Source organism: Daphnia pulicaria, chromosome 6 (genome assembly GCF_021234035.1).
Source record: "Daphnia pulicaria isolate SC F1-1A chromosome 6, SC_F0-13Bv2, whole genome shotgun sequence".
Lineage (NCBI taxonomy): Eukaryota > Metazoa > Arthropoda > Branchiopoda > Diplostraca > Daphniidae > Daphnia > Daphnia pulicaria.
Window position 1 is genome coordinate 19,468,133 of NC_060918.1, and position 27,779 is coordinate 19,495,911.

The following is a 27,779-nucleotide window of genomic DNA, read 5'->3' on the forward strand; positions in this document are numbered from 1 at the left end:
TCAGGAAAGGTTGATGTTAGAAATTATGTCTTTCCGTCTTCAATTAGTTGTGGGGAGTGGGTAGCGCAGAGGCCATGGTAAAAGGGCCAAAAACGGTTAAGTGAAAATCCGACCACACTTTACAAATAAAATAAATGTACACATTTTGCTACAATCTTCACACAAGTAACACAAACGGATTTCTGAATAGAAAATGATGAAAGCCGTACCACAGATTTTCTAAATTAATTTTTCTTAAATTCTCCACAAGCAGTGTCACCCCAGCCACACCCTAATAAGGCAGACATAGAAATGATAAAGCAGGAACCACGAACCAGGAACAAGGAAACGGAACAAGGGAAACGCGAAATGGCGGCAATAGCTGCTTTGTTGCCAACTTGCCAGTCTTCAATATTGTTTATAAAATATGCGGCAAGGGCGCAAGGCCTTCATCAGGGAAACCGAGGAAAACTTTACATTTTCAATCTCGAGAAGAATTCAGGCGATCGAAAAAAAATAATTTCCTATGCACTCTTTAATTTCATTATTTTGTTGTTTGTATAGTGCCTCTAGTGTTACTATTATAGGCCTACTCATTATTGAATGAACTTTTTAACCTAAAGTGAAATGTTTGTATTAGTCATGTTATCTTGTTGAAAATGTACCTTATTGCCATTGGTAAATATATTTTAGCGCCATGGTTACCCGTCACTATCAACCCCACCACAAAAGAAGGATAAATTATTTTAGATCTTGAGACTAGTTTATTACATAGGAGGAGCACAACCATGAATTAAAATATAAAAGAATTTCGTATTGTGATAAATATCGTATACTTCGCCGCTAACACGCTTTCTGGCTTATTTTTAAATTTAGAAATTATCGATTATTCATCCAATTAATTTCGTTGTTAGCTACGCCGGTGACTTAGAGAGAATTTAAGTGTGGCAAATCGATGCATTTTTTGCATCCGATTAACAATAAACAAGGCCAGATTTAAGCTATATGCGTTCACAGACGTTGTATCAAAATGGCATTCACTTGACTTTATAAAAGCCACATGAAAACAATTAAAACTCGGAATCGGAAAGAGAATTTGAATAAAAGATATTACGTGCAGTTGATATAAATGCAAAATATAGGCATTACTGTACACTTAACAAACTAATAATCGGAAGCCCCTACGATTGGTATGAGAGTTAACGATATCCGTTTACATGAATGGAAAATCTTACAGTAGAACATTAGGAATCCGTCTCGCTTTCGTCGGAGGTGGACACTCGATCACCGTTCACATCTCCGTCAATGCAGAGATAGGTGTCTACAAACAAATGTAAGTCGAGTTTGATGTTTCGTTGGCGGCAAGTTTTCTTGAGTTGATTAAAATCACCAGAACATCTGTATTTAATATCTTTAAAGAGAGAAAGAGAGCGCAAACATGGAAGATGTGCCAGTATCTTCAGTCCCATATCAACAGTGAATTTCCGAGGCATCTTATACTTGAAGCTGACTAGATGAGGCCACTGTAAATGAAAACAAGTGTAATTATAAACAATCTTAAAATAAATGTTTGAATATTCTTGTCATACTTGCAGAAAAAGTTCGATAAATTGCTCATCCGACTGTCCAACATGATGCAAGCATAGGACGTCGATATGTTTAAGGGTAGACTTCTTTAGAAAAAGTTCCTCGAGTTCGGAGTTCATGCAGAAATCCAATTGCACCTCTTCTAGCTTTGGCAAAAACGTCTCGGGGATCAGATTTGATTTAGTCTCTACACTGAAATAGCTTTTGAGCGGTGGGTGAAACTCGGTAGAAAGTTTGAGGATCTGAAGGTTGTCGCACGAAATAAGAAAGTCGAATTTCGGGATAAAAACGCCGTCCAAAACTACTTCGAGCGCGGTTAGGAAGGGCGCCGTTGCTTGCGTGATCACAGAACATAGTGGACCATCACTCTCCGTACAAGTTAAAACCCTTAACTAATAGGGCACAAATTAAAATTTCAAAAATAATGCGCAAACATTTTTAAATTAATACCTTATTTAATTTGTTGAAATCATTTGCTATTTCTAATAATGTGAATCCATTTTCTGAAGTTTTAGTTTCAGCAACGTCACGAACACTTGTTTCAAGGAGATGAAGTTTCTGAAGATCAGGACAGAGTTCGCACATGCTCTTGAGATTCAAGTAATCCCTCTCACCTTCAACGAAAAGACTCGTCAGAGCCAACTTTCCTGGATTCGTAAAATCATTGTGATTATTTGGTTGAAGAAAGTTGCGAGTTACAATAATAATTAATACCTGAAAATTCTTTTAGCACAATAGAATCTGAATTCGAGGGAAGAGATAACTCCATGCTTTCGTCGGCAGATGACTCTCGATGCATTCGATTCTGAGTATCCCACAGTGCGCGAATACTAGTAGTGTAGTCTTTGAATTCAAAATCAGATGTTTCAAGCTTTTGTAAAAGCGGCAGGTGGCGTAGAATGAAGGCAATAACATATGGCTCATTACTGCTGAAATAATTTATCCGAATTTCTTCCAAGGTTTGGCAGAATGAATATAAGAGATGAGGCGGCACACAACATTCATTGTAAGCCTTTTTCTGTTCGGTGGCCGGGTTTTGGTCGTGTTCGATTGAGGGAACATCTGGAGTGACATTTCTCAGCAGGGTCAAATCACCGCAGTAGAATATACTCAAAAATTCGTCGATGGAAAGAGGTAAATTATCGAAACCGAGACGCAAGGACTTTAGACGCGGACAAGACTTTCCCAAAACGGAGATGATGGATTTGCACTGAATGGGAACCTTGTCTAAATGCAAGCTTGTCAGAAGAGTAAATTGGCTGATGTAAAAACCAATGGTCTCTGGCCAGTCTTGCGCCTAATAAAATAAGTACATATCTCAAGTTATCATTTGTTTAAAACAGAATTTTATGTGTCACTTCTAAAACGTAAAACCTACCAAGCCGTTTGAGCAACGGAAGTGAAGTTTCCCAAGATTCGGGCAGCGCTTGATGATGATCGGCAAAATGCGATTATCAAAACATTCACATCCATCCTCGTCCCTACAAGGAATCTCGACGAGGTCCATGTGATCGTCCAAGATAACATCAAGAAGGCGAAAAAGACCCACTAGATCTCTGGCCTCTTTTCCCTGACTCTGAAAATGTTTAAGTAGTCGAAGACGCATATCTTTATTTTTATTTGCGTCATATTGGCCTAGTTTCTGATTTAGCTCATTACGAGCGGAATGAAGCGGTCGTTCTTCATCGGCTGATCGGAGCAGGGCGTCAACCATGCAAAAATAAATGTTTAACATTTCGTCTTTGTTTTCCTCCTCCAATCCAGGCGCAGATGCTTCTTCGGACGATGAAGGTGTTGACGACGGTGGCGGTGTTGTCGTCGTCGGAGGTTTTGGTCTCATGGCCCAGCTACCTTCATAGGCACCTTCTACGTCTTGACTAGACTTGCGTTTGCGGCTATCACTTAAGTTAGACACGGCGATCGGCCTCACCACCGCACTGCGTTGAGAAAACAAAAATATATGAGTTCAAAGATAGGAAAACTTCATAAATTAAATTATAAATTAGACAGTTTACTGATGCATCCAATTTTTCTCTGGCGAAAACAAAATTACAATTACATTTTTTTATAAAATTAATAAAACTTACGAAGAAAATGTCGCTATTATTAATCAAAGTTAGATTTTATTCCAAACGGCTGTTTTTCGAATACGAAAGGTGGCATTTTTTTTTTTACACGAATGATTGCCACATTTTGTTGATGAAACACATTTTTGAATAATAAAAGACACTGGGAAAATTGTTACTAAAACACTTTTGCACTGTAAGCGTAGCCTAAACGCTAAACTTTACACTAATAAATTTTGGGGTTGAAGCGCCTTTTGGGATGCACTTCACGTGCCGAATGCCTCATACACAATATTAAAAGGTGAACGCAAATTCTCTTCCCGATGTCCGACGGCCATTCACAGCCGAGTTTTATAAGTGTTTCAAGGTAAAATCTTGAAGAGTATACCTCGACCAAGGTATAACCGTGTGCAGTTTTGGCTTTTTGGAGCTCATTCTTTGATTGTTCGTAGTATAGCCACGTGCCGTTTTTCATCCTCGCAAAAAGGGGTTGCTTCCCAGTTCCCACTGTGACCTTGTACTTTGATTTGTTTAGACTTAATGGGAAAAACATGAAATTTTACACATCAAGGTCTTTCATTGATTGAGGACTAAGATCCCCGCTCAAATGCGCAGGTAGTGGAAGTTCACGTGTTTAATTTTTTATAAAACGCAAAATTCGATTTCTAATTTTTGGTTGCATTTGTATCGTTTGGCAACGCAGGAAGTATCAGTATACCTTGCTGCAGACGAACATTTTGAGAAATACTGTTTCAAAAGTTGTAGTTTAGTGGATGTTTGAAGAGCACATGTTCTTTAGATTCCGAAGGAACATAACTAATCAAACGAGAAAATGTCATCGTTTACATTAGGTCACTTTAGCCAAGTATGCAGCCAGTTGTTAAACCACTACTATGGAGAAATTGTCGGCCAAGTCGGATCCTATTTACTTAGGCGAGGCAATCGTATGTTGACCGACATACGTACTGCAACCGGCTTGTCCATTCGCGAAGTGTGATCAATTTTAACTATATTAAAGAGACACTTTCTAAAAATTCTGCATTTTTCATAGGTTAAGAAAGCTTTGGCTGTGATGATTCAACATAACCTAGTCAAATTCCAAGCAAGTGAACGGAATAACATTGTTGCAGAGTACTCAATGATGCATCACAATGTCTACTGTCTCATTAGATACCCAAAGTACATTTTTCTTATATAGTGGTAATTTCATTTTAAAATTTTACAGTTGACTTTGCAGGTATCTATACATGATTAAGAGGATTTATGGGACATCGGAAGAAATTCTGCTAGAGATCTTGCTAAATCTAGGACAAGCAAGTGCTTCCAATGTTATTTTCCATTCAGCAAATAGGCTGAACGAAGCTAATGGTATTTTCAGCCCTGATTTTTGTAAATTACAGTAACCATACTTATATTCGTTGTAGATAGTGAAGTTTTAAGTCCCTCAGCCCTCCATCAAAGTTTTCAAAGACTTGCCCAAGATAACTTCATCATTAGATGCCCAAAGCTTGCAGAAAACGCAACTTTACTAAAAGTGCCCACACTTGAAATTGAAGAGAAAGAAAAATTTGCTGTTCCAAACGTGGAGATTGAACCTATAGCCAGAATGCTGAAAGAAAAAGCAACTCAGTTAGGCGGACATTGCGACAGCGAAATAATTTGGCGTGTAAATCACGAACGATTTGACATTGAATTGAGGTAGAAATAAATTTATCTCCACCCTAAATTGCCATTTTTATTGTATGTAAAAAATGTTTTTTAGGAATGTGATTCTAGTCAATGCTGCTGCCAGAAGAGTGGATACAACAGCTGGCGAATTATACCATTTAATCCTCAAGCTCTGGCGCGAAAGTAGCAACCCCGATTCACCAGCAACAACTCCCGTATCCTACAACGTAATTAAGGATGCCGTTAGAAAAAACGACAGTAGTCCGATTTTGTTGGAACATTTCGATCACTACTTGAGAGTGCTGCACGAGGATTCTGCTGGTTTGATTGACAAACCGGGCGATGCTGGTGGCGGTCAATTCAATCTTGACTATTCGAAAGTTTTCGAAAATTTGGCTTGCGCTTCGTTGGACTCGATTGTACTAGAAAGATTTGGATCGAAAGCTTTACGACTCTTTAGGTGGATCAGAAATTTTAAAAATGGTTCAGGATATGCTAAAACATTAAATCTTCTTGTTTCACACTCTTAGACTGACTCGGATTCAGAAGTTTATGGAACAAGACCAGATGCAGAATGTTGCAATGATTCCGGCCAAGGAAGCCAAAATGTTCACCTACAAATTGCTGGAACACAACTTTCTACAAATCAAGGAACTGAAAAAGGGGACTTCCAATTTTGCTCCGGTCAAATCCTTCATTTTGTACCACGTCGACTTACCTCAGGTGAGAACGAAATATAAATACCTTGATATGATGCTGTGTAATTGCAAAAATACTTCCTTGCACAGGTTGTCCGGACAGTACTGGAAGCGAGTTACAAAGGCTTATTTAACGCTATGGTACGGCAAATGCACGACTTGACAGAAAACAAACGCCTGCTTGAAAAACATGCCATGTTGGAATCAATGCTTGAACGTCTAAAAGGAGATGATGGAGTTCCCGAAGAGGAAATAGCAGAAGTTAGTATTTCCCATTTTCGCAAATCTCTTGATTAAAATACTCCCACTGTTTGACTTACGAAACTTTTCTATTGTAACAGTTATCCGATACGATGCACCCTGCCGAAAAGTCTTTAGTGGAAAAAATTCACTTAATGAGTGATAATCTGACGTTAGGACAAACCCAGGCAGACGAAACAATCCTAATATTGGAAAGTTATTTAAAGTTTAAATCAAAGGAATTGTAACATTGGGTGTCACGAATCTGACGTTGTCTGGGTTTGGGTTTTGGATGTGAAACTGCTGCGTAATTGTCGAAGATGTTCAAGAAAGCAATCAAGGATCATCCCTTAACCTAACTCATGTCATGTGTCGCTCGAAATTGTCTTGGATTGTAAAATTTTGTTCGAGAATAATAACTAAGCATTTTTCAACATTCCCCATAAAGTATTTGCAGAAATGACTCAGTAAAAAGAAAACCAGCCGTTTGTAGTCGAAGAAAAATTATCTAGAGCAACAGCAAAAGGCGCGCTTTGTGAAATAGACACCCTCAAGGGAATGAAGAAAAAACATGTAAATAAGCAAAACTTACGTTATGGGGCTCGTTGACAATTTTGTCATTGTGTCACCTTATCGGTAGAAAATTAAGAAACAGTGTAATGCGTAGTTGGCACAGGTTTATAAGCACTCAAAAACTGACCACCAATTGTTGCTTGTCGAATGACAGATTCTCGATAACACGCCAGATAGGAACAATTTTTGTAAAATATGTCGATTGCTTGAGGGAACCGCTATAGACTAGTCTATATGGGAAAAAGCTACACGTGCCGGATGCTAGACATTGCCCTTGACTGTCTACAGAAATATCTCGAGCAATGTCCGCTTCGCGCCTTTTTTTTCTCAATGACACGATTAATGATTGACAACCGTGCCAATTTTTTATTTTGATCACCAAATGGCCCAATGTGAATTTGCGTACAATTGCTGTACAGTTGGCGCCAAACCTTTATTCAAAGCTATATAAATCATTTTCATTCATATCAATGAAATATTACCGGATGCAACGTAAAATGACTGTAACTGTGGTTATCAATTGCTTTCATCGTGTATTATAGGGATAAATGATTAACAAAAATTGCATACGATTTTAAAGGCGACATTCACATCGTGACAAGTGTTATAGGAACTTTAGTTGTCAATTGAGGCAGGTAATTATTATTTTGTAGTTTGGACGAGGACCGTGCCGATAGCGTGAACAACACCATTATCGGCCTTCATATCTGTTTGTATAATCGTGAAGTTTCCCACCATGTTAACTAATAAAAATAGTTTTTATTACCAATAGAATTTGAATAGCCTATGCAGTTATTTTTAAATTGACGTACTACTTCCGTCGTTTGTAACATTTTTCATATCTCCGTCGATAGTCATCAACTCAACCATTTTCGTTAGATCGTCGAGAAAGAAAACACCGTCAGCAATGTGCGTGCTCAATAATGATTTCATTTCGCTGGTGTTGGAAAACAATTCGTCCAGCACATCTTTTGATAAGCTGGAGAACGCAGTGTTTGTCGGAGCGAGAAAAGTGTACAATCCTATTTCCAGATACCAGCATAGTGATCAGAATTAAAGCACAGTTGAAATGAAATATTGCCTCACCGTTTTTTAAAGTGTCTGCAAAGCCGGCCAAATTAATGACTTGCAAGAGCATAGAAAAGCGATCGTTGTCTGTTTCCAATACCTCCATTATGTTTTTAGATTCGACCTATTCATAAAATGTAAGGATTTCAAAAAATGAAAATATATTTAGAAAAAAAAATATGACTCACTACGCAAATTAGTGACCACGGGAAAATGATCACGTTTAATACGAAGGGCAATATTTTCATGTTAACTTCTAGAAGACGATACTGACGTAACTGAAGTCGATGCTCGAATTCCTTTATATAGTGAGGAGCGTCGTGAAAGCGATTCACTACAGTTAATGTTCAATACTGGCTGTGTAGTTCGAACACAATGATTTCCAAAGATTTCCAATTAAATGGATCTTGTTTGAACCGAACAACTGTGTTTGGTAACATGCACTTCCTCCATGAGAGTGAATTGCGTGTGCCATTTTTCTGTTCAGACTTCAGACAGATCCTTTTTCCTGGCTGGCCTAAAAGAGAACTAGGCTATTGTCATGTTGTTTATCTTTTTTCACATACTACGTTGTTGGAATTATTCTGAGAATGATTGTCCGTGTGTAGTGGGTCTCTGCTTTCCATCTCACCGGATGGTTGTATCTACTATGACCACACAACAGTTAACATTCAGGCGTTGAAACGATGATACCTCGCATCGCTGTCGATTTGACAACTGAGATTTTGGAAAACATGGAAATGTGTTTATTGATCCATCTTCAGTAGCGGACGTGCATTATTAACCATCGGCGATGACAAGTTATAATATGCAGGCTTAATTATAAAATGACGAAGAAACTATTCATGGGTGCTGAGGTTCAGATCTTCTTGCAGGGCCATTAATCACTACGACATCAAAACACGATCGATTACGTGGACGACTCCATTGGCAGCTAACATATCCGCCTCGACGTTAATCTTGGCGCCGTCGACCGTCAAAGCTTACGAAATCATTCACGGCGTTTTTTATTTCAAATTGCATAAGTGAGTTTAGCTATAATATGATTCGAAACTGTTGTCTTACTATTTCCCACGGCAATGCGGTTTGATCTGCCATCCAGCGTAGGTAAATCACTTTCGTTTGTCAATCCGCTAAGGAAATACGTTCCAGAAACAATATGACCCAGCAGGATGGTTTTCAATTCGGCGGGAGATGCCATTAATTTATTTAAAACGCCATCAGGCAAACGGCGGAAGGCGTCATCGTTCGGTGCAAAGAGCGTGAACGGCCCCTCTATTGTTCGTGTAACCACCAAAAGAAATTAAATCATGTGTTTTAAGGCCCCGGAAAATCGTAGCGTAATTTATTTTACCTTTTTCCAAAGTATGGGTCAAATTGACCAATTGGATGGCCTCCACGAGAATAGAAAAATGTTGCTGTTTGTTCTCTTGTTTGTGGATTTTTAACAAATCGAATATGCCTCCTCCAATCGCGCAGAGAAGAAAACTGTCGTAATTTAACAAATCATTCCCAAATTCAACATAAAAACATCTAAATATAGTTTTCTGTTTTAGCGTACTTGTTTAATTTGTACATGACGACGGTGGGAGTAACAACTGTTGGTACCCCAAACATTACACCGTTAACAGTCATTATCTATTATTTAAAAAAAAATAAGAATAGATATTGAAGCTAAGGTGTATGAAGCGTACCACGCCTTATTCAAATCATATTTACCTTTTTGTCGGTTCCGTAAACATTGAAGCGAAGTTGTTTGTCCTTCAGGAATGGTGTAACTGTCATGTCGTTATGGATGTCGGCGGGCATTATCTTTCGTGGAACAACGTGGTAATGCAAAAACCTCCTGCAATTTATTTTGACGTCATTTCAAAACAGTTTGTTAATTTTAAATTCACACAGATACTTGCTTGAAATGGGTGGTGTTGCCATTGAATCCTTTCATCATCTCTGGTTTGTTGTCCATCATCGCTTTGAACGCTTCGTTTGTCGGACAGAAAATTGTAATTGGCCCTGTCAGATAAGCCAGTGATAAATATAATCAATCAACGATGTTGAAACTATTTCTCTGAACTTGATTTGTATTCATCATTTTCTATTTTTTTTTTTGAAAGGTAAAACGTTTTGGGTATGGCGTCATCGAGGCTGACCTGTGGCGTTTAATACGTCATCGAGACGGTTGGCTACGAGTGAGTCGACCAGTGCCGTGAAATTGGCTGAAATTAGCATGACCTTAACACTGTTGGGTGAGACCTGCAATTGAGCAATTCACACCCATGTTTTTCACAATTAATAATAGAAATCACGGAAATAACGGATTGTTGCGGATGACTTTGTGTGTAGGGAACTTACCGGTGAAGCGTCGATTGCGGACGAGGCCACCAACAAAGTTGCTATGACCCAATAAGGCTTCATTTTCTTATTTCCAGTTAACTGAAAATTAGCCGGCTGGTGGCTCTTGGGTGCAGCGTTACTCCAACAGGAATGACACGCTAAATCGTTTTACATGTCAATATATTCATGCAAACCAATGTCACAGAGGGGAAGCTGCTATCCATTTTCCAACATGTGAATAACGTAATAATTTCATGATAACAGGGCTTTTCAGCGAATCCAATTTCCGTCTTTTTTGTCCAAAAATTTGCATACGGTGCGTGCTTGCCCATAGAAATCTCTTTTCCTGTCGATGGGGATCAAAAAATGTTTGGATTGCGGAAGTTCCAATGCAAATTTCCATTTCAATCCGTGAAACGGATATAGCTAGTAATATTTTCTTTGTACTTGTTCATTGAAATATTGTTTTTTTAAAACGATACACTGATCAAATATATTCCGATAGCTGCATATCGCAACAGACACTGGACTTGTTCAAATTTTACAGGGCTACCAATATTTAATAGCTGGACTGACTTCACAGCGAGGGCTAGAGCTAGAAGATATCAGTTATTGTCTACTGCGGCCAAGTCTACTGCTGTACGTAACATATTGTTTCCTCAATAGCAATAGTGTATAACCTTGGCGTCGTAACCTTGATGCCATTGTGTGGGATTCAAGAAACGACTAGGCTATATACCGAAATTCAATCTCGACTGATGACGTCTAATTTTTTATTAACCGGCTAACCGCCAACGAAAAGAACATCATACACTATATGGTCGTTTCAGTGTCGATTGCCTCTATATATTTTACGATTGCAGCGTAGTACGATAGGCGAGTCTATGTTATTGAAATAAAATTGAAACAAAAGCCAAAAGTAAAATGTATAACAACCAACTCGACGACAAGGTCGTGATCGAGAGAAGAAAAGATTTCTAATAGCTCCGGTTACGAATCGAATAGCCCCATTGTTCGAGAGCTCAAGTTAACCTGTTTGTTGTGTTTCCTGATTTCACTATATTCTGCCTCTAAAATGCATACATTGTTATCAATGTCAGCAGACATTAATGAAGCAAACAATGATCAATCTAACTTTCGGAGAATTTCATATTCAAACACTTTGGTCAAATTTTTATTTAGCCAAAATGTAATTATTCCTTGATTTATCTGTAGGGTGACATTCTTTGCCCTGATTATCGTGTGAACGGGAGTCTGATTTGTAGGGAACCGATGATTTATTATACCCGCTCAGTGGATTGAAGAAATCGTGAGCTTTAGCTCTACTAATGATAAGGACGAAAAACCTGCAATTGATAAATTTCTGGTCTCTGAATTCCATTTTCCCGAAATAATACTATCGAGTGGAATTCCGCTTTCGTATCTGATGGATATACCAGCCAAATGGCGAAACGATGACTGATGTTCACAAAGCTATATCAACATATACTCGTTAGGGCGATCAGGTGGTGCGCTCAATGTCATCACAGAAGGTCCAATTCAAGGATGACTAAATCCAGAAGCACGAAAATTTCCCGAACCGTCAGTCTTAATCGTGTGGGAGGCATCTTTCCGTCATGCGAATATGCGCTATTGAACGGACATATGTGGGAACAGGTTGGAAAAAATCACGAAATCGGGTAGCGAACGTGTTACGCCGAGATTAGGTTTTATTCGGAGAAACGACCGGAATTGAAAAGAAGGAAATTATAAGCAAACTGAGGATTTATTTCTAATTACATTTTGGATTGGTGTAACGTACGAAAAATATGTTTCCTTTTCGTCACAAAAATCTGCAGACGAAATTGATTGACCACGTCTGTGAATTGACCGATTACATCATATGAGAAAGTAAGAACATTTAGAAGATAAAAACTTCGCTATCGGGATTGGATTCTTTGTTGAATATGAATGTAAACATAAAGAATCAGTCAAATTGCAGAGGCAACATTGTTTAGAACCCATCAACTTTGACCCTGAATGCCGGCAGATTGGCGAACTGCTGTAACCCAGCTTCGAGGGGGCTTAATTCAGGGACGGTTTATGACAACGAGTAGGACTGTTGGTGGAAACTCCCAATTGTCGGGATCCGGCCGAGGCTGTGCAACACGTCGATGTTTCGTTGCGGGTACTGCAGGTACGGTGTATCCAAGTAAACGCGCACGAGCCGCTAGGACTTAGGAAAAACCCGCTGCCGCAACGACGGACCCCAACAGACGCCTAGGACGTCTATAGGATCGAACCTGACTTTTTTCTAAAATTTTTTTATGCGTTATTAGTATTTATTTTAACGTGAAGTAGTCAAACTAAATGAAAATATTAAACGAATCTGCAAGAATAAAAATTTAGAAGACACCAGAAGGGAACAGCGGGTTTATATGCTCCAGGTAGTTTGGGAACAAGGTTAATTATGTTTTTAAAAGTTGTAACGTGGAGTAGAGAATTTCGTAGAATAAATTGAGATTCGCATAAGTTCAGCAGCATAAAATGCCTCAATGGTTTGCGCTTTAATTCGCTGAAATGTCAGTTGTACGGGAGGTCGACTTCTGGGCATGTTTTACGACAATGTCTGTGTCTACTTTGTATATATAGGTCAAGACAGACCATTTTGCATTCATCTTTAAGTACGGTTTACATTCGTTACGGTGGGGTATAACGATCTTATATCTTTTCGTACACACATAGGCTAGCACAGAGCAGAGGGGAAAAAACTAAACGGATGCTGAAACGAAATTGACGTGCCAATCCAGCAAAGTGATTCCTCCTTAAATAAGCTTTACCGTTACCTACCGTTACATGGGAATCTTGTCAACGTTCAAAATAGACAGCACAACACTTAACAGCACGCATTTTACTTTGGATATTTTCTTGGTTAAGACGATTGGTTCGTCAGGATATTGTCGAAACATTTTTGTTAACTGAATTATTAGCAGAGTCAATGATTGGTCTTTTGCATCGATAAGAAACAACAACGGCATCACGACTCTATAGCGATAGACATCTACACGATTTGGATATGTGAAACAGCTGGGAGCGTGGAGAACTAAACTCAAATTAATCTTGTTATCGGAATGTTGAATATTGATGTAAGAAGCAGTTAAACAGCAAAGGCAACATTCTGTACCCACCAACTTTGAACCTGAATGCCGGCAGATTGGCGCACTGCTGTAACCCAGCTACGAGGGGGCTTAGATCAGGGACGGTTTATGATAACGATTAGGACTGTTGGTGGAAGTGCCCTTACGTCGGGATCCGGCCGAGAATGCGCAACATGTCGATGTTTCGTTGCGGGTAATACAGGTATGATAAATCCAAGGAAACGCGCAAGAGACGCTAGGAGAATCAGAGCCCTGCCGCAACGACGGACCCCAACAGCCGCCTAGAACGTCTATAGGATCGAACCTGATTTTTTAAGAAAATTTGTTATGTATTATTAGTATAAATTTTATCGCGGAGTAATCAAACTACGTGAAAATATTAAACGAATTTCTTAAAAATAAGAATTTTGAACCCACCCGAATGGAACAGAGGATAACGTGACGGAGAACTACTGTGTGCGTACAACGGCCCGCTTCTGGGAGGGCTGAGTTTAGAAGAAAGAAAAAAAGGTTTTATGGAAGCTGTAAAAGATTGCAGTGGTCTGCTCAATACGGTGGCTCACTTTACCGACATTAGCTCTATCCCCCTTAACTTTTTGAGCGCATATATAAGGCCAGAAACGGTTGACGTTCGTGCTTTATTCCTAGTAACCGTTAACAACGATTGGGATCAAGATTTCAAAGTTCTTTGCTTGGAAATACGAGAAAGCTTATAACTACTACGGCAGATTATAATCCTTAGAAATAGAATTATATCGATATATCGTGTTATATTGGCAGGATCCGTTCGGTTTTTGGGTGGATAAATTATTGGCCTTAATTTGGAATGTGTAGTGCAGCACACATTGCAATTGGCATTACACTAATTGAAAACTCAGCACATTTTGTTTTGTTTTGTAAAATTCAAACAGATCCGGTTCTACGATTGGCCGTCGGGAGGATTCAAGTTCGTGATTTCGCTACTAGGTGTCACGCTACACGCTGTAAACAAATGCCGAACGAACGAACGAAAAAAGAAAAAAATAGATCGACGCATTAGAAAAATCAGTAAAAGAATTATTTTCTCGTCCACAAAAACCCCGACTGGAAAAAACGTATTAATGACGGTCAGGTAATGTTATAGCTGGAGCTGGATCTGTCCGGCATGAGTCGATAGACGACACACCACACACGGCGTGTGAACGAGAAAGAACCAGTCACGGTTTCCTGCTGCTGCTCTCGACCGCCGCCGCTTTTGTCGATTCAACTCGACCGTTTTGTTGGCCTCACACACGCGCGTTAGACAGGAGACTCTCGGAGGACTAATCTCTCTCCCGAATCGGGTGTATCCTCTCTTCTCTGAGCTGAGACTCTCTCTCATTCTCTCATTCTCTGGCCGTGAGTGTTTTAAATTTCGTTCTCATTCCCAGCAGTCGCTGAGCGGAATGGCCGCGCGTCAGCACTCATCATCACGCTCTTGTTTATGTGCGTGAGCGTGTGTGTGCAATTGATGCTGTGAGTTTGGACCGTAGATTTTTCAACAAGAGGAAGTGGTATAAATCCGACTCTGGTTACCCACCAGCCACCATGATATCGTCCCTTTCTCTCTCACGCACGATCTTTAATTTCCCGATGAACTTTGTTCTCTATTATTATTTTATTTTTTTGTATAATGCGTTTGTATTTGTTTGTGTGACATCCTAAACTCTCCTGGCCAGGTCAATAGAACAATTAAGGATATCAAATTTGTTTTTTGGGGGTTTTTTTCCCCTTAGTTGTTACTCTTTTTTTTTTTGTTTGGACTGTATGACTGCGATTGGACTCCGCCAGTTTGTATGAGAGTTGAGATGCGATCGGGGCGGGAGCTCTGCGTAATGTTTGTGCCTCTGTAAGGCGAGACCGACGTTCGTTGGACCGAATCGAAGCGTCATGTCAGCGCAAATTGAAACGGCGCGTGGGTGACGCTATTAAGGCCAACGACTGCCAGCCAATTACAACGTGTACAAGAATGTAGTTCAGTCGGAACGAATCGACAATGATTGGGTGTGCGCCGCAATGTGCCATCTCGTAAAAAACAACAATCTTGCATGACCACATTGTTATTAAAACATGATAACATTTCTTTCTTAGCAGCGGATTAAAGTGGAATCTAATTTGCATATCGAAAATGAAGTTTTTGGGAACAAAAATGAACCGCCCCCGGGTGGGCTCGAACCACCAGCCTTCCGGTTAACAGCCGAACGCGCTAGCCAATTGCGCCACGGAGGCCATGTATGAATGGAATGATCACAACATACAAATCGCATGAATTGTATAAAGTACATCACGCGTCTTTGAGGTGTGAAACGATTTGTGGGACGACTGAGAAAAAAACGAGTTTGACTTTTCTGATCCCATTTAAAAACAAATGAGGGTTAAGAAAATTGGAGAAAATTTTTCGTTTAAAACTAAGTAGACAGATTTAACTGGATATTTAGTAAAAGAAAAATATCGCCTAATAAAAACAAAACAAAAAAGCGACTCGTTTTTTTAATTGAAGAAATCAACAGTTAAATTTTATCGTCTTTTCTGGTGGCGCTGATCGTGTCGTAATAAAAGCGTGGATGAAATAGATTTTTTGTTTCTTTAAAAAAAAAAAAGTTTTCTCGGAACTCTTGAATTGTTTGAACGTTGCTCTATAAAAATCAACGTTACGGAAAAAAAGGGCCAAGCATATAATCCAACTATCATAAAAACTCTTTTTGATAAAATCACGATTTCTAGTTCGGCTATATAGCTCCGCGTACGTATATACGTGCTCCTGGATTTATTCTCATATCTATAATACTACGTGTACGAGGGGCTTTCACCTTTGTGACCTGTCGCACAATCGCGGGCCGCCCGTGCCGAGCTTTTCTTCTTCTTTTTGAGACTTTTGACTAGTTGGAAATTACCACGTCACTTTCGGTTCCCTTCTCTGTGTCTGAGAACCAGCGCATTTCTGATGGCTCCACTTCTTCTCCTTTTTTTATGGTAAATATTTATTATTTTAATGATACCGGAAGCCATCAATGTCACATCCCCCCTCTCTTCCCTTCTGGGCTTTTTAGCATGGTCCCCCCTCTCTTTCGAAAGGTCACGAAATAGGCGTAAAATTCATATCCACACACACCGTATATAAACACACACATATATATACGTGTGTGTATTTAAATCCGATACTACTTGAAATGAGTGTGTGTGTATATGCTCAAGGATTTTTTTTTCTTTTTCTCCTCTACATTTGATATACCTGTGAAAATTTCAGGTCATTTTCCAACCTCAAAGAACCTTGGAAAACATTTTTGTGAGCTGCTCCGAATTCAAAAGGGCTCCACATTAGCTGCTGCTACTTCAATAAGAATCTACCTGAAATGAGAGTGCTATTATTAAAGCGTAACGTCGAGTTTATTTTCTTATTATCTACGAAAAAAGAGATAGTTCTGTTGTACAGGTTGTTGGAAATCGATCAAGTCTCATTAGCGCGGAGAGCCGAGATTGAAGCGCACACACATGTTTATTAGGGTTTTTTCTCAACACACACAACACACACACACACAAGAATCTCGGGTGAAATTTCTTCTTATTTTTTTTCAATCACAGTTTTATGTACATCAAACAGGAAAAAAAATTACAACACAAAGACAATCATAAATGAGATTAGAGGGAGAAATTGGTTGGAAGACGACGATGGTTTTGTTGCGTGCGGTTTTTGTTTTTCAAAATTCTGCGCCCGTTTCCAATTTTTCCAAATTAAAAATAATTTTACATTCCGAACTGGGTCACATGTGTATAGATTTTATTTTTTTTTTTTTTGTATTATTTGTTTATCGAATTTTCGATCAACGGCAATGCGAGAAGAGATCAATAGGAAGCCATAATTCAATTCACTTTCTTTATAATAATTAATTACTTTTGAAAATCTTATTCCCAATTTTATTTGAATTCTTCTTTGTTTTTTTAATTTTATTTATTAATTTTTTTAGTTTTAGTTTCTTGGATTTTGGCTTATGAACAATGTGGGAAATGCGGAAGAGACGGAACGTATTACACAAGGCCAAGAAGACGAGAGAGACAGAAAAAAAAAGAGGCACGTGTGAATTCCGCTCACCATACCACACAATGCGAAAGTGAAAGACATCCGGTTGTTCCGGCGCGTCGGAATCTCGAGGTGAGCCAACAAACCGTGTAAAACAAAAAGGAATAAAAAAAAAAAAAAAAAACATTTCTGTAACTTTAGCGCAGATTGTTGTGTTCTTCTTCTTCTATTTTCAGCCGAGTTCCTAATGTACAAACAAACAAAACGCGCACAGCTGTCGCAGTATTATTAGACAGAAGACGTGGGAGGATGATCACAAGTGGTTCCGGAATGATTCCGCGTTCGTTCCGAACGAAAAGAAACGCGCGCACAATCAAATGTTGTACATCTCTACCAAGGCCTCCACATGGAATCGGTATCTTTGCCGTCGCTGGATGAAGGAGGTCGAGGCGAGAGCTGGACGATTTGGCTTTCCACCACGTAACAGTCGGACGACGCTGGATGGGCAGCAGCGGCGGAGCCGGGCGAACTGCTGGAAGTGCTGGCCACGGGTTCGTTGGATTCCGACTCGGTGCGGAGGCGTCCGGCCGATTCGTCGAAATTGAAATGGGCGTAGCGCTTTTTGGGAATGTGCGGGAAATCGGGAGAGGCCCGTCGCTTGCTTCCGGGCGACACGGATTCGTCGGACGATCCTTCGTGGGATGGATGAGCTGGCGGCAGGTCGGGAGTGATCCGCAGCGGCTGAGGCGCTACGGGCGGCCGGTAGACTTGAAACTGGGCCGTGATGGAATATTCCCGCGCCGACGGTGCGTGATAATCGACCGGAAGTGTCAGCGATGGGAAGGCGGTCGAACCGAAATTGGCTCCTTCTGGCTGTTGCTGCGGCTGATGCGGAAGGGAAGGCGGCAGCGATAGTGGCGGCAATCCGGCCAATCCCAGGACGGGAGAAGGCGGGACCGACTGGTGCTGGGGTTCGGGAGAGATTTGCTGGGAACACCTGGCCAGGTGGGCCAAAAGCCTCTGACCCAATCCGGGTTCCAATCCGGGCGTTTTCATCACGTACGAGGCCACTTGTTGAGCGCAGGCGATGAATCCGCCCTGGTAGCGTCTGCGATCGGCCGGAGCGGCGGCCACGGCGGCAGCAGCGGACGGAGGCCGGTTGAATATCCCGCCACCACCGCCTCCGACTGCATTGAGGCTGAGCTCACCTTCGCGGTGGAGTTGGTGCAGGTGGCGGACGGTCAATTCCAGGACGTCGGCCTTTTCCAGTTTGGTGAGATTTTCACCTTCGGCCGCCAGTGCGGCGCTCATTAATTCCTTCAATTCGTCCAGGCACCGGTTGATTCGAGCTCGTCGCTGTCGTTCCAGTAACGGCTTGGTGATCTAAAACCAACAAAAGGGGGAAAAATAAAATAAAAACAATTAAAATAAGAGACAAAAAGGTTAACATTTTCAATTGATCTCGTCCATTTCAATTGTGATGGGCTCAAACTGGTACAGTCTAGAAAAGGCGGGCGAAACAAAAGGAGACGGGCAGACTATCCAACTATTGTTTCGATTGGTCCATTCTTTCGTCACAAATCAGAAAAACATTGTGGACCCTATCGTCTATAACTATAACTCCGTGCTGTGAATGGTCAAAAACAACGTGGTGACGTCACAGCCGACTGAATCTTTTATTTTAGTTCTCAACTTGTTTCATCAACGGATTGTGACGGGCTTTGCCGGCCGTGACGAGCGTGAGAAAGCGGACTTTTCCCGAAAGAAAAGGAAAAAAAAATAGTCACGGTGTATACCGACAATTTCTTTTGTTTTTTTCTTCCTCCCCCCCAAAAAAATTCGCTTTTTTTTAATTTGTTTCAATTGACAATTAATAAAAGGCTGTCGACATAATCAATGAACGCTTGGCTGATGATTCTGAATCAATTGGTTTACCTTTTTGTAGAGCATGGTCCTGGAAACGGATTCTTTGTCATCCCAGGTGTTGGTAGCGGGCGGATGCGAAGGCATTTTGGCGATAGACGAAATGATTTGCTTTGATGAACGCACAGGTAAAAAACAACAACTTTGAATTGAGTCGTCTCGTGTAGTGTAATAGAGTAGTGCACTGTGTATACAAGGTCTAATAGGACATCGACGTCAGGTTAGATATCAATTGGGAAAGGAGTGAGCGCACGTAGGTGTTGTCAGCTCGACATGCCGATACAGACTGACCGTCCGTGAGAGTTTGTCGGTGGTTGTCGTTGGTCGTGGTCGCTCTGTTGTGCCGCGACACCACGTGGAGACGAGAGAAGAAGAAGAAGAAGAGCGGGAGCGAAAAAATCTATCCCAGTCAAAAAAGAAAAAGAAAAACGGTTCAAAGGTCCCTCTCCTCCTCTTTAGAGTCTCCTGTGAGGTCTTGCACCCTCGTGTAAAGCTATGCCACCCTCCGTTCCCAGGCTCAAACACCACCACCCCCACATAGAGTCGTTTTAACTCCTCCTACGACTGTATAGAGAGCGAAAATGGTGGCGGGCGGTGGTGGGAGGGGGGTGGATGGGGTGTTGTGCTTTTTTCTCTTCTCTTCATTCCGTCAGTTGCTGCTGCTGGATGGAAGCGTGGGAATCCGGCGTCTTCCCACAGTCTCTCTCCGGGTCTCGGCTTATATGTGATGGCAGCAGCACAAGCCAGGGCCACGGCCAGGGCCAGCCAGGGCCAGCCACCACCTGTATTTTTTTTTTTTTTGTTATCCGGATGATTACGATCGGAATCATCCATCAAAGGTGCGCGCCAAAATTCTTTTTTATTCATCAGTGACATGTTGATTGCACACACACGCTCCACATTGTTGTGCTGCAGCGGCCGGCCCGTTCCCGCTCTCTCTACACCCCCCCCCCCCTTTAACGGCCCCGATGAAAATGCATTTAATTGCTCGGCAACCTGATGATGATTGGGCCGGCCGAATCCAAAGCGGATGCGCTACAGACAGACGCTCATCAACTTAGATACAAGACGCAAAAAATCGAAACATAAAATTCCAGGGAACACATAAAGGTCGTTCGCTTTTCGGACTTGATACGATTATCCCGGGTGCACTCAAACGATTTTTTGGAACCCGATGGCGTGATTTGAATTGTTTCACGCGGATCCGGCTCTCTGATGATTTTAACACGAAACGTCCAGGAGACGGATAATTATTATCCAGGATAAAAATAATAAAAAAGTGGGGGCCTTTTTTTCATTTTATTTTGTTCTCTTTCTCTCTCTCCCTCATTATCAAATTCGAGAAGAGGCCCATATCTGGTATCGGTTGATCAACGGTTAAAATTCGAGATCGATTTCACGCCCATCGGACGATAAATGGCGGCGGCGCTGGCGTGGATGGAGCGACGCGCGGACAATGGCGCGCGTTGACGGACTACCACCATCATCTTTAATTACAAGGGGGACGTCTTTTCCTATTTGCTATTGAATGAAGGGGGGAATAAACCCTCATGACGCGAATGAAAGGAAGAAAATGAAATAATAAGGTGGATCGAAATTCGTCTTAAAAATAAAACATTCGATACCGTCATAGCGGTCGTTGTGCTGGTGTTTCTTCAATCAACTATAATTTAATATTTGCCAGACTCTAAGTATAAGATGCAGCTAGGCGTCTGAATAAATTGAAGAATGTACCCCCGTCGGTGTGTCTACGTGTGTTATATTATAGTTAAGGAATAAGAGCGAAGAATGTAGAACGAGTTCATTCATTAATAAAGAAATAATAATGGAGGTGGTAGTTTTTTCTCTAACAAAAAAAAAAAAAAAAAAAAGTGGAAGAAGAAAAATTATAAGAAGAAAGAAAAGAGGTTTTGATGACGGGAAAAAATTATTCCAGAGGGGAATGAAATAACAGATTTCCCATCCTCCTGAAGAAGAAAAAAAAATCATCATCATAATAAAAAATAAGAAAAAAAAAATCTACAGAAAATTGGTCGTGATGCAACAGAGTACAGTAGGCAGATAAGGGACGGTGGTGGTAGTGGTGGTAGTACCTTGGTCGGTAGTGGCTTCTGCTGTGGGTGGAGAATAGGTGGGCGGTCGCGGAGGAGGAGGAGGAGGAGGAGGAGGGGGGGAATGAAATGAAACTCTTCAGCGTGAGAACATTTTCTTTCCCACGAGTCAGCAGCGCGCTCCTATACACAGCAGCTCCTGCTCTATCCTCCTCCTCTTACCTCCCCCTCCATTTTCCAGTGTGTATTGTATGCGTGTGTGCTGTGTGTGCACTGTGTATAGGCACCCGCCATATTGTGTGTGTAGTGGCACGCCGGGGTCTTGACCTCCATTTCTTTTTCTTTCTCATATACGTATATACCTCCCCCAACCGCCACCCCATTATATTCCCGTGTATACATCAGCGCGCGCAACACAATCATCAAATCGTTAAAAAATCACAGAAAGAGAGAGAGAAAAAAAGAGGCACAACCCGCGCTTATTCTATTCAGATGAGAGTGGTAGTAGTAGTAGTAGTAACTAGTAGGCCATATCGATTGAATCATGACGGATTAAGTTCACCATTTCAATGGCCTCTCCCCTCCCCTCCCACCCCTTATTCATTTGGCCACTTGAACGGTTTCCATCCGAAATCAAACACCTACAATTTAATGAGTTTTAATGAAAAATAATGAGTTCGGTTCAAGTTCGTCGGCCATTAATGTCGTGATCCATTAATGCGGAAGCGGCGGGAAATCAAAAACGAGCTCCGGCTACTCTGCTGCTGTTGTTGTGACTCTCCGCGACGCCGTCCCTTTTTTTCCCCACCGACTTTCAAAAAAAAAAAAAAGGAAAAGGGGGATTATTTTCATGTCAAACATGTCCCATGAAAGCACGACAAACAAGGTGATTTTCACGATTATTCGGCCTCGTTCCAAGTGTTTGCTTTTTTGTTGGGTTTCCCCTCCCCCTTTCTTTTGTTTGTCCCTTTTTTTCTTTCTATCCGGGTGGGAAAGATTTGATTCTTTTCTAATTGAAATTTCTGATTCTATTTTATTTATCTATTTTTTGTCCTTCGCGGTTTTTTGTTTAAATTTAAACTTTTCCGATTGGGTTGGCGCTGTGGCCGAGAGATGGCGGGCGGTAAACGGCGGCGGTGGAGGAAAACGGGCGCGCGCGGTTTGAATGGGGAACGCGCAAAGTGGAAGGAGGTGGTAGATGATGGTCGGTTGGGGGGGAAAAGATTTTTTGGGGGACCGCAGCCCGGGCAGTACGCGCCCGCAGTTTCACTTAGCACGTGCCGTCATCGCCTGCGGCCTATTCCTCTCCATGTCTTTTCTACTATAGCTGCTGCTGCTGCTGGGTTGCTCCTGCTGCTGCTGCTCCCACAATGGGAAAGAAACGCTTTGAACTGTCTGTCTCTTTTTCCAGCCCACCAATCTCTCTCTCTCTCTCTCTCTCTCTCTCTCGCTATTTTATGGTCGGAGCTGCTTAATTATATGCGCTGCCATGAGCGCACGGAGGGGAGAGAGAGAGAGAGAGAGACCGCCGGGTCGTGAGAACCAAAAAAACTGAAGGGAAACGAAAAAATAGAGATAGAAGAGAGAGAGAGAAAGAAAGACGAATTTAACAAAAGAGAAGAGTCGAGAGAGAGAGAGAGACAGGAGGGGGGAGAAAGAGAATGGACTCGGTTCAATCAGCTGACCGTGATTGTTCTCTCTCTCTCTCACTCACTCTTGTCCCTACCTGTTATTTTCTACCTATCCTCCACCAGGTGATTATATGTATCTAAAAAAAAAAAGGAGGGAACAAAAAAATCAAAATTGGAATATTATCAAAAGGTAAAAAAAAAAAGATTGCGTGAGTGAGGTGAGCGCCACCTGTGAGCTGCTGGTTCATCTCTCGCGGACGGCGGCTGACTTGTTTTCGATTCGGATGGGCCTCATTTTCCCACAGAATCTTCAGCAGCCAGCAGCAGTGCAGCAGCAGCATCTTTCTTCTTCTATTGTTAAAACACCTTCCTGTGTACTACTACTACTACTACCTAGTACAAACACGCAACCGTTTATTCTGCCCCTTTTTGTTTCTTTATTTTTGGTCCGAAATTTCCGGTTGACCTCAATTTATAAAATTTCATTTTTTTTCTCTCTCTCTTTCAATTTGACTTCCGGGTAAAATGAGATTTTTTATTTCGAGGGAAAATAAAATGGTGTGTTGTCTTGTCGAAAGACGGCCATCATCGTATTACGTTATGAAGAAATTACACGGGGTAGGTATAGGAGAAGACCGTCAGGTATAGGAGGAACAAACCTGCGCGCGCGCAGTCGACGCACTTGACACCTGGCACGTTTTCCCACGGCCTTCGGATAGTTCGGAAACAAGTGCAACCGACACAGGAAGTCGCAATCCACCACCACCCTCCTCTTTTTCTTTTATTTTTCCCATCATATCGCCGATGTGCGATTTTTCCGTTTCGATATTTTTTCGCGGATATTGTCGACCGTCTGGAATGTCACACCTCTCTCTTTTTTTCTTTTTCGTCCCCAACGCAAATTCCATGTCCGAAATGATGATCCAAAATAAAAATAAAAGATGAAAGCCAAGATCAAATTTCTCGGGATGATGGCGCAATTAGCGACCACCTGACGATTTTCGCACCTCCTCCTCGTCCCACGAGATGATCAGTCACCCATATAAGAGACCAGAATAATCAAAATAAGAATAATCAAATCAAAAACACATTTTCTTTCGAGAGAAAAACATATTCTGATGTATTGGAAACAAATTGTTCGGGGTTGGAAAACGCACACACACATAAGAAACGGGGATAATAAGAAACCAAAAATTGGGATCAACTTCTTTAACTTCTTCTTCTTCTTTCTTTAGAATCCCACGACAAAAACAAAATCTTTTTTAATTTTTCTTTTTTTGTACAAGTTATCACATGAATCCCCCGGCCCACCAACATAAAACATTAGGCAAAAATGTTATCACAACAATCGAGGGGTGGGGGGGCTCGAACAAATAATGGAAACGTTTTGGGGGTAGTAGTAGATTCTTTTTCTTCTTCTCTTTCTACCAAGGCCGCCAGACTTTCTCGGACACGTTGGCCATCACGGCAGACGGAGAATACAGATCGGAACGGATCGAGTATTTGGAGTAGTCGCAAGGTCCGGTCATGGTGGTGCTGCTGCTGGTGGAATCCATGACGTCGGAAAGAGCCGGACTGACGGGCAGCGGAGGCAAGACGGAAGAGCGATGAATGCGATGAAGTTCAGACTGCTGCTGCTGGGTGGGAGAGCTGGGTGGAGTGTAGCTGGCCGACGGGATAGCAGCACCGGAAGCCGGAAAAGTTTCCAATTGGTGAACGCAGCGTCCCAGGTGGGAGAGAAGTCGCTGGCCAACCGTCACGTCCAAGCCGGTGGAGGTGGCCAGGTAGCGAGACACTTCGGCGGCGCAGTGCGTGAATCCAGCGCGGAATTTGTCTTGGCTGTTGTTGTTGCTGTTGGGCGATCCGGGAGACGACGGAGACGGGCTCAAGCCGAGAGCTTGGCGTTCCCTCAATTTGTGCAAATGGCGAACCGTCAACTCCAAAACGTCGGCCTTTTCCAATTTGGTCAAATTTTCGCCTTCAGACGCCAAGGCCGAGCTCATCAATTCCTTCAATTCGTCCAGACACCGGTTGATTCGGGCACGACGTTTACGTTCCAGCATGGGTTTCATAACCTTTAGGGAAAAAGAAAAGAAAAAATATATTTAGTCTCGGTTGTTTCAGTGGCAAAATGGAGTCGATTGTTCGATTGAAATCGAACACACTTTTGGGTCGTAAAACGTGGAAAGTTGAACACACCTTGCGATACTGGTAAGTCCTCGAAATGGGCTGCTCTTCTTCTACGTTGCTCAAAACTGTGGAAGCCATTTTGGTTGTGTGTGTGTGTTGTCGAAAATGAGAGAAAAAGATTCACTTGAGAGAAATTGTTTCGGTGGAGAGAGAGTCTGACAAACGTTGTGAACTGTAAGGCACAAAGATGAATAGTGATGAAAACGGCACCCGTCCAGGGTGGTTTATATAGGAGAGGAGGGTCTCAAGCTCCTCCCACCGTCGTTTTGGCTTGTGCCGTGGGTGGTGGGGTAATCAAGTTGGTGGGCGGTGGGGGAATTGCCGAGTTGCCTCCACCGGCCACGATGGGAATCGGCGCTGGTGTAGCGGCACTTTGCCCCCGCTTGTTGTTGTCTCGGTGTGTTGGCTCTCGCTTATATGTGCGTGGGGGCTATACAACACAGAAGATCTGTCGGCTTGCAGCCGTTCCCACGGTCCTGGGACCGACCGATTTGGACCGGCGCTTTAAGTTCGCCCCAGCCAAAAGCCCGGCCAACCCAATAGGAAAATCGGCTCCAACATTTTCACTCCCGAACCAAAAACCGCTCTTGGTACAATGGTCGTCGCGCGGCTTCTGTTTTTTTATCCTCTCTCTCTCTCTCTTATTTTTATTTTTATGATCATGAAATTTTTTCTTCTTTTTCTTTTCCCAACCGGGTCGCACGGGTGTATAGTCACGTTCCAACCGCTGAACAATCGACGCGGGGCGCTCTTTCAGCACGCGCACACGTCGGGACGTTTTTGGTCACTTTCCCACGTTATTTTTTCTTCTTTTTTTATTTTTTCGGTTGTGTCCAAAACTCTTTTCTCTTTTTCGGGGGGTGAGCCAATGCCGTCACATACACACACACACGAAAAGGTGTGTGTTGTTGTATCGCCTCGAGTCAGCCATTTTTTTGTTCCTGGTCACGTGGTGATCTGATTTTGCCATCATGTCCGAATTCGTCTGCGAAAGAATGAAAAACAAAAAAAAAAAGACGTTGGCCAACGTTTTCCCATGCGAATGAAACAAAAAGATTTTTTCCAGTTGACAGTTGAGTGATGTCGGCATCTTCATCTTTTTTCCAGGATTTGGTCGATAGGACGGCATTGGGGAATACTTTATCGATACACACTAAATAGTCTCATTAAAACTCGGCCATTTTGTGTGTGTGTGTGTGCAAGACCCTTCTTTCTTTTTCCACATATTCCCCTCAGAAAATGGCGGCCGATTAGGGCACGTGCCGTTCGATAAGAACTGCCATTTATAAAAAAGGGAATCATAAAAAAGGGAATCAATCGATACAGGTAGACCAACGTGAACTTGTTCTTGTGAAGAGAAAAAAGGCCCCCTCTTCTTCTTTTACTTTATGGTGGTGATATTCAACACCCCGCCAGGTTGTTTTTAGAAAGAAAGGCTTGTGCTGAAGAGAAGCGTGGGAAACATGGAATCGTGGGAGCGTACAGTCAAGAAAATAAGAGAAAAGTCCGACACATCCTCCTCCTCTTTCATTGTTATTCATCCTCCCTCCCTCCCTTCCATATATACTAGTAGTCTCTCTCCCTCCTCTCTCTCTTCTCTACGCGTGCCGCCACTGCTACCAGCTCAGACAAGCCGCCGCCATATTTTTTGGCTGCCGTGGGAACGGTTCTGATGGTGGCATGCGCCCATCGTCTTTTTTTCTTTTTTAAAAAGAATTCTTTTTATTATTATTATATTCCCCCTCTTTCTTTTTTTAAAAATAATACAAACACATGAGACTTTTTTTTTCCTTGACTCGGGGCGTGTGTGTGTGGCCACTCGCCATTTTTGGTCACGTGATTTGAATCATTCATTCTTCAATCGAGTGTGTGTGAGTCTACAATGACCAAAAGTGGTGGCGTCGTTTATTGGCGATGATGACCTGCCGTCTCTCGGGTCAAAGGTCGACGATCATTTTTGTGTTTAGAGGGTTTTTATTTTTGAGCCGTCTGCTGGTGCTAATGACTTATTGGTCATTTCCGAGGCCGTTATAATCCATTAAGGATCGGATGATATGATTTGGTGAAACTTTTATCTTGAATCTGAATGGGCGCGGCCATTTTTTGATTTCTGGGAAATAATCATTTCAAAAGAAAGGGTGGGTCGTGTTTGGTTGGACACTAAAAGACTCTCGTCTGGGTGTTGATTGGACGCTTCCGTTTCCATCGGAATTCTTTTCGTTACTTATAACCGCGTATAACCACCGCAGTCTCACACGTGTAGAATTCGAACTTTCGACTTTTTTTTAAGGTTGACATCATCGATTCGGTTGAAAACAATGAACTTTACTTTGATTCTTTTTGATTCTGAAAACAATGTTCAGCTTTTGTGTGTGTGTTCCCAATAGCCATTGATGGATGGAGCAGCGATTTTCTCTGAATATATAAATCCGGCGGCTTTTTTTTAATTATTATTATACATCAGACAAACAACCAAAAAAAGGGGGGAGATGATGGGAAGTCTAAAATAAAAATAAAACCGTTTTCTATTGTGACTGGGTGTTGTTTTGGAAATCAGTCCGATCATTCGATCCGCTTCACGCTCATATCCGCCGCCGT

At 41.8% G+C, this 27,779-nt stretch overlaps 6 protein-coding genes and 1 non-coding gene across 9 annotated transcripts; 1 reads left to right on the plus strand and 6 right to left on the minus strand.

Moving 5' to 3' along the window:
- Nucleotides 1-985: 985 nt before the first annotated feature.
- LOC124344318 lies at nt 986-7,052 on the minus strand. 3 transcript variants are annotated; one of them, XM_046797833.1, is made up of 6 exons: nt 6,831-7,052; nt 2,945-3,503; nt 2,281-2,863; nt 2,017-2,213; nt 1,569-1,958; nt 986-1,502 (listed from the first exon to the last, which is right to left on the minus strand). In XM_046797833.1, the coding sequence occupies exons 1-6, from the start codon at nt 6,857-6,859 to the stop codon at nt 1,224-1,226; spliced, it is 2,037 nt and encodes a 678-aa protein (XP_046653789.1). In that variant the 5' UTR covers nt 6,860-7,052; the 3' UTR covers nt 986-1,223. The 3 variants fall into 3 exon arrangements, with proteins under 3 accessions (XP_046653789.1, XP_046653790.1, XP_046653791.1); XM_046797834.1 differs by lacking the exon at nt 6,831-7,052 and adding an exon at nt 3,654-3,958; XM_046797835.1 differs by lacking the exon at nt 6,831-7,052 and having other exon boundaries at nt 2,945-3,142; nt 3,226-3,395.
- Nucleotides 4,382-6,677, plus strand: LOC124344319 (DNA-directed RNA polymerase III subunit RPC3-like). Its single transcript, XM_046797836.1, has 8 exons — nt 4,382-4,623; nt 4,684-4,811; nt 4,870-5,000; nt 5,057-5,330; nt 5,395-5,760; nt 5,831-6,023; nt 6,089-6,259; nt 6,340-6,677. Exons 1-8 carry the CDS (start codon nt 4,465-4,467, stop codon nt 6,484-6,486), a joined length of 1,569 nt encoding a protein of 522 aa, XP_046653792.1. The 5' UTR covers nt 4,382-4,464; the 3' UTR covers nt 6,487-6,677.
- Nucleotides 7,053-7,323: 271 nt separating the features above from the next.
- Nucleotides 7,324-8,281, minus strand: LOC124341925 (transforming growth factor-beta-induced protein ig-h3-like). Its single transcript, XM_046794882.1, has 4 exons — nt 8,068-8,281; nt 7,898-8,003; nt 7,624-7,833; nt 7,324-7,554 (listed from the first exon to the last, which is right to left on the minus strand). The coding sequence occupies exons 1-4, from the start codon at nt 8,125-8,127 to the stop codon at nt 7,454-7,456; spliced, it is 477 nt and encodes a 158-aa protein (XP_046650838.1). The 5' UTR covers nt 8,128-8,281; the 3' UTR covers nt 7,324-7,453.
- Nucleotides 8,282-8,622: 341 nt separating this feature from the next.
- Nucleotides 8,623-10,349, minus strand: LOC124341662 (transforming growth factor-beta-induced protein ig-h3-like). The gene is made up of 8 exons (XM_046794596.1): nt 10,232-10,349; nt 10,030-10,132; nt 9,790-9,892; nt 9,599-9,725; nt 9,441-9,517; nt 9,234-9,367; nt 8,945-9,154; nt 8,623-8,861 (listed from the first exon to the last, which is right to left on the minus strand). Exons 1-8 carry the CDS (start codon nt 10,292-10,294, stop codon nt 8,767-8,769), a joined length of 912 nt encoding a protein of 303 aa, XP_046650552.1. The 5' UTR covers nt 10,295-10,349; the 3' UTR covers nt 8,623-8,766.
- Nucleotides 10,350-15,523: 5,174 nt separating this feature from the next.
- Trnan-guu lies at nt 15,524-15,597 on the minus strand. Its single transcript has one exon. It is a non-coding gene; the product is annotated as a tRNA-Asn (tRNA).
- A 1,248-nt stretch (nt 15,598-16,845) lies between these two features.
- LOC124341901 (transcription factor HES-1-like) lies at nt 16,846-19,622 on the minus strand. The gene is made up of 2 exons (XM_046794858.1): nt 19,322-19,622; nt 16,846-18,769 (listed from the first exon to the last, which is right to left on the minus strand). The coding sequence occupies exons 1-2, from the start codon at nt 19,394-19,396 to the stop codon at nt 17,777-17,779; spliced, it is 1,068 nt and encodes a 355-aa protein (XP_046650814.1). The 5' UTR covers nt 19,397-19,622; the 3' UTR covers nt 16,846-17,776.
- A 4,464-nt stretch (nt 19,623-24,086) lies between these two features.
- LOC124341902 (enhancer of split mbeta protein-like) lies at nt 24,087-25,390 on the minus strand. Its single transcript, XM_046794859.1, has 2 exons — nt 25,191-25,390; nt 24,087-25,066 (listed from the first exon to the last, which is right to left on the minus strand). The coding sequence occupies exons 1-2, from the start codon at nt 25,257-25,259 to the stop codon at nt 24,416-24,418; spliced, it is 720 nt and encodes a 239-aa protein (XP_046650815.1). The 5' UTR covers nt 25,260-25,390; the 3' UTR covers nt 24,087-24,415.
- Between the last annotated feature and the right edge of the window lie 2,389 nt (nt 25,391-27,779).